Source organism: Mustela nigripes, chromosome 4, assembly GCF_022355385.1.
Source record: "Mustela nigripes isolate SB6536 chromosome 4, MUSNIG.SB6536, whole genome shotgun sequence".
NCBI lineage: Eukaryota > Metazoa > Chordata > Mammalia > Carnivora > Mustelidae > Mustela > Mustela nigripes.
In genome coordinates, this window is record NC_081560.1 from 176,871,146 (window position 1) to 176,877,145 (window position 6,000).

The following is a 6,000-nucleotide window of genomic DNA, read 5'->3' on the forward strand; positions in this document are numbered from 1 at the left end:
ATTTGGGTGCACATGCCCCTTCGGATCACTATGTTTGTATCTTTAGGATAAATACCTAGTAGTGCAATTGGTGGGTCATAGGGTAGCTCTATTTTTAACTTTCTGAGGAACCTCCATGCTGTTTTCCAGAGTGGTTGCACCATAAAATATCAATTTTATTGTTAGTTCTTAATGTCTTATTCTTTCTGTAGTATCTGTAGTGAGGTTTCTCTTTTCCTTTTTGATAATGGTAATTCATGATTTTTTCTTCTTTTTCTTAATAAGTTTTGCTAGAAAATTTTTCTAGCAAAATTGTTAGTCTTCATGATGCCAGTTTTTTTTTTTTTTTAAAGATTTTATTTATTTATTTGACAAAGAGAGATCACCAGTAGGCATAGAGGCAGGCAGAGAGAGAGAGAGGAGGAAGCAGGCTCTCTGCTCAGCAGGGAACCCGATGCGGGACTTGATCCCAGGACCCTGAGATCATGACCTGAGCCGAAGGCAGCGGCTTAACCCACTGAGCCACCCAGGCGCCCATGATGCCAGTTTTTAATTGTGTTGGTTTCCTTTGTTGTATGACTTTTTTATTTACAAGTTTTTTTTTTTTTTTTTAAGATTTATTAATTTATTTGTGAGAGAGAGAGCATGCACTAGTGTGGGGAGGAGCAGAGGGAAAGAGAGAGAGAATCCCAAGGAGTCTCCTTGCTGAGCACAGAGCCCAATGCAGGCCTCAGTCGCACAACCCTCAGATCATGACCTGAGCTGAAACCAGCAGTTGGACCCTCAACTGACTGAGTCACCCAGGCCCCCCAAGAGATTTCTGTTCTTTATTATTCCCTTCCATGTATTTTCTTCTGATTTAACTCACTGTTCTTTTTCTAGCTTCTTGAGCTGTAACCGTGGATAATTGATTTTCAGTTTTCTAATATATACATCAAGAGCTAAAATTTCTCTCTAAATACTGGCTTAGCTTCATCTCATAAATTTTGATTTGTTGTGGTTTTAATATTATTCAATTAAAATATTTTCTAATTGTCTTGGTGACTTAGAAATATATTGCTTAATTTGCAAATATTTGGGGATTTTAAATTTATCTTTTTTGCATAGTCAGTGTGTATGGTGCTGCCACTAATTTCATGATTTTTGGATGCATTATTACTGTAGCCAGTTGTTATTGATTAAATTTATTTAGTTCAATTCTGGTATTACTTGTTGGTGTGACTTATGAACAAGTAGTCCTATAAAGAGGGTGGGAATTTATTTTTCTCACTGTCGACTTTGGCTCCTGAAAGACTTTTGCAGGCTCAAAAGTGTAAAAAATATATAGGAGTTCAAGGTTCTCAAGTGTATCTACCCAGATGGCACCCTCCTAGGTATCAGGGTTTTACTTCCTCTTAGGGGCACTATCTTTAGCACTGAAGTTTTGTCACGGCTGTGAATTAAACTTTTTCTAGAATTCTGCTTCTCTCACAATCTGATCCTGGGCCTGTTTTCAGCTTGATCCTCCCTTGGAATTCAGGAGCAGAGATTTTTTAAATGTTAGAGTCCCCTGGCTTTTACACTGTATCTAAAATTGGTGGTTGGTGAACTGGGTCTTATAGGTTATTGGGAAAAGCAGGTGTCTCATAGAGGGATTCTGCTGCAGTTTTCTTCCTGCAGCATATCAGTGACTTTTTATAAGCAATTAACTCATTCCACAGTCCTTCTAATTGTCCTTGCTACTGTACTTCTCAAATATTAGAGCTATTGCATTAGCCTGTTGTTCGTGCATAACCTTCTACTGGAATGCCATGTCAGCTCTCAAGTAGGAGTCTTAGTCATCGTGATGCTGTAACATGCCAGGAGTTATTACCACTTTGTCTACCATCTGCCCAGTGAGTGATCCACTAGAATCCTGTCCTGAAGATATGCTTCTCAGTGGTAACTGTTAGTTTGGCCACCCTCACCTCCATCACCCTGAAGCAGAAGTATCTGCTTTCACACTGAGCACTGGGCACATGTGGTATACCTGGGAGATGCTGGAACACCGACAGAGTAGTACACAGAAGTAGCCAGTAAGAAGTATATTATCAAGTCCACTACCACAGGGGGGGACCAGACTTTAATCCCATAAGGAAGTACTGGGGGGGAAATGCACTGCAGTGTTATCCCAACAAAGAAGTTAGGAAGCTTGGGAGTATCTACACTCTTACCAAATCATTCATTGGCTAGAAATCATTTATTCTGGGAGAATGTTGGTTTATAGGCACTTTCAGCTCATCACATGCAGAGGAACTGGGGTTCCAGTGGCCAGAGGGGAGTCCACTGAAGGCACTCTGCTGCAGAATTTCCTGAGGGGAGGTGCTGGGAGGAGCTATTGGTAACTGGGTTGCTGGCCGTCACAATCTATAGGAGCCTAGTCCTGGAGAAGCCAAGCTGCAGGAGATCGTTAAGTAACCCTGGTGCACTTTGTTGACAAAGCATGACAGCTTTAACATCAGGCCATTTGACAAAAAAGTATTTACAGGGCCCAGATCCATTTTCATAGAGTAGGCAAACTGGATTTTGAGGTGACAGGCAATGGATAATTGGCACTACCCTTTCATTATTCAGCTTTTTAATGTTTTCTTCTAAACATATATGAATTCCCCTGCAACCAAACAACACTGCATTTCTAAGAAGATACACATCTTCCTAGTGAAGTTCTCACCCTTCGTCCAAAAGGAGAGAGTACGCAGTTCAAAGAGTCATTATATCTGTGATTGGCTGTATTAATTACTTTCCATATTCAGTCATAGTCATACTGAATATGCCATTATCTAAAGTCTAAATTGTAAAGTTAACTTACAACAGCTTGTATGTAAAGTAGAAATGAGGAGAGAAGATATACACATAACAAGAAAATAGAAACTATGCAAAGCTGTTATGATCTTTGTTTCTGTAATGTGTTTATAAGATGATAATTGCTTTCTGAGGTTTCGTTCTTCCACTCCCTATTTTTATTTCTCCTCCTCTCAGCTAGAGTTTCAGGTTGTTGGAATTTCACCTAGTGGAGTGACCAAAACCAAATGCATTGACTTCTCAGTCCCTGCTTTGGTTGGATATTTTTTTATGGATCTATCCTCATCCTGTTTTAGCTCTGTTTAAGTGTGCTGTGTTTAAGTGTAAACCTGTGCCTCAATTTTCAATTTTGATTTTGGTAGTTTTCAGTATTAGTATATCTATTATTATTTTTTTCAAATATATCTCTTACCTTTTACAGTTTTTAATTAAGTGCCAAAATTTTAAGTCTTGTCTTTTGCCTTTTGAGCTTAGTAAAGTATATTTATTTTATAGGACAGGTCTGACAGTCTCTGTAATAGAAGTATCTTCAGGTCTCTTCCTGTTGTCCCTTTGTTCTTATTTTGTTGTCTTGCATCTTCATATGTCTTAGTATTTTTAATCATACTAGATATTTTACTTGAGAGATTATTGGTAGAAATAATTTGAGGTCTAGAATGATGTTACATTTCTTTAGAGAGTATTTTTTGTATCTTATTAGGAACTTTGGCATATTAGCAGTTCTAGTAACCCCTTAAGCCAGTTCTAAGCCTTGAGGTTTTCTGCCATCCAGTTGACTCATAGCTAGGCTTCAGTCCACATGGGGCTGGTTTACTTCTGGTACAGCCTTACCCCAGTAACTGGTCATTGTGTCTCAGTTCAGAGGGCCATATTGTTTGAGCCCCTACCTTTCATGGGCCATTGCCCTCAACTGTTATCTCCCTCCATATCTTGGGCTGCCAAAAGCACTCAACTTTTTGATACTGTCTTCTAAAGAGGCAAGTCTTTCCAGAGCAAAAGCAGCTCTGAAATGCCTTCCTCTTGAATTTGTAACTTCTGGGTCTTGGGTTGGTAGATCTTACCATTTTGTTACTTATAAGATGCTTTTAAGATTGTAAATATTTTCCTTAGCTTTTTAAAGTTGTTTTCAGTGCAGGATTTGTCTGAATTATCTTTTTTTTTTTTAAGATTTTATTTATTTATTTGACAGACAGTAATCACAAGTAGGCAGAGAGGCAGGCAGAGAGAGAGAGAGGAGGAAGCAGACTCCCTGCTGACCAGAGAGCCAGATGCAGGGCTGGATCCCAGGACCCTGAGATCACTACCCAAGCTGGAAGGCAGATGCTTAACTGACTGAGCCACCCAGGTGCCCTGGTTTAGAGATTTTTAAGTGAGGTAACACATATGTGCTTATGTAGGTTCCTGACACATAGAAAATGTTCAATTTATTGTTACATTAATTTGAGAGTATTTGAATTTTTCTTAAAAAACTTTTCCAAGAATGAATTAGCCCATTTATTGCCTAAAATCATCTGCAGGGATTATGAAAGACTTACAGATAATATTCTTATTGACTGACATTTCTGTCAACCATTATTTAGATAAATGAAATTTTTTTTCTAGTGTACTTAAGACTAGTCTATAAGGAAAATTTAATTTATCTAAAACTAAATAATGACCCTGAGATCTATGTGCATATGTGTATATTATGTATAATATATGTGTTTATGTATAAGTGAATATATAAAGACTAATCCTTGTGTGTTTGTTTCTGTGTGTGTGTGTGTATATAAATAATGTACTTGCATATATTATATATAAAGGCTAAATAGGAAGGTATCTTGATTACTTAAAGTATCGTCTTCTGTGGATAAACAGTTGGTCTGGAGCTAAGGAGAACAAAGTGAAGTAGAACTGAGATTTTGTTTTAAATGTTAAATTCTAAAAACTGAATTTTTCTAATTATCTTTTTTGTGTTTTAAATGGAAGATAATTATAAAACCTTGATTTATCCTATTTTTAGAATTGATTGAGTTTTTGGACTAGATATAAAGTAGATAAGAGAAAATGACAATAAAAACAGGCAGCCCCCTAACTCAGTAAAGTCTAGTGACAGCTACCTCAGTAATCCTGGTTTGTGGAAAACAGACAGTGATATAATGGGACAAATGGTGACTATAGTGGGGGTGAACATAGCATAATGGACATACTGTTAAATCACTGAGTTGGACACCTAAAACTAATAACATTGTGTGTTTACTAAAAATAAATAGATAAAAAACGTATTACTTGAGAATAAATAACACGAGAACTGAAAAAAGCCAAGACCAAAACCAAAAGCAAATATAGCTAACACTATAAGTTCAGAATGGTATGTACATACACTATTTCTCTATATTCATTGATCTGCATCTTTTAAAGTTCATTTGATCTTTCTTTTTTTTGCCTCCATCTTATTTTTATATAGAGGCAATTTAACAACATCTATTTTTGCATTAAGCATTAAGCCCATCGGTACAATGTTCGATCTCTCAGTGTGTATTTTCACTGTGCAAAGTGAAACAGCCGAGATATGTCGAAGTTTAGAGAAATCCAAAATAAATTCTTTTGAGATGTAGAGAGATAGATGGCAATATGAAAACTTTCCTAATTTTTAAGTAAACTCTCCCTATTGGAAAATGCTGCATTCCATTTCTTTGGTTAAGTGTCTTTTTAATTTTCTTATGCTACTATATGTTTTAAAGTTACTTTAAGGTAATCGTTTTCATGATTTTGTTTTCTAGGTTAACAGAACCTTCTGGATATTTAACAGATGGTCCAATTAACTATAAATATAAAACTAAATGCACTTGGCTAATTGAAGGCTAGTAAGTATATAATTTGGATTAAATTATTTTATTCTGAAATAATAAAGAAGATGATCATTTCAGTTTTAAAGCATTACAGTATAATTTTATAGGTACATAGCTTGTTCAGTTACTTATCATTCATTCAGCCATTATTCACGATATTTTATTATTTTTTTTTTTTTAAAGATTTTATTTATTTATTTATTTGACAGAGAGAGAGATCACAAGTAGGCGGAGAGTCAGGCAGAGAGAGAGAGAGAGAAGCAGGCTCCCGCTGAGCAAAGAGCCCGATGCGGGGCTCGATCCCAGGACCCTGAGATCATGACCTGAGCCGAAGGCAGCGGCTTAATCCACTGAGCCACCCAGGCGCCCC

General features: G+C 36.8%; 1 protein-coding gene across 3 annotated transcripts in view; it reads left to right on the forward strand.

Annotated features, from left to right (window-relative positions):
- ATRNL1 (attractin like 1) overlaps window positions 1-6,000 on the forward strand; it is an 806,361-nt gene that overhangs the window by 23,221 nt on the left and 777,140 nt on the right. For all 3 annotated transcript variants that reach the window (XM_059398662.1, XM_059398665.1, XM_059398663.1), the window contains exon 2: window positions 5,562-5,645. In XM_059398662.1, coding sequence (XP_059254645.1) covers window positions 5,562-5,645 — 84 coding nt within the window. The remainder of the gene's footprint in view (window positions 1-5,561; window positions 5,646-6,000) is intronic.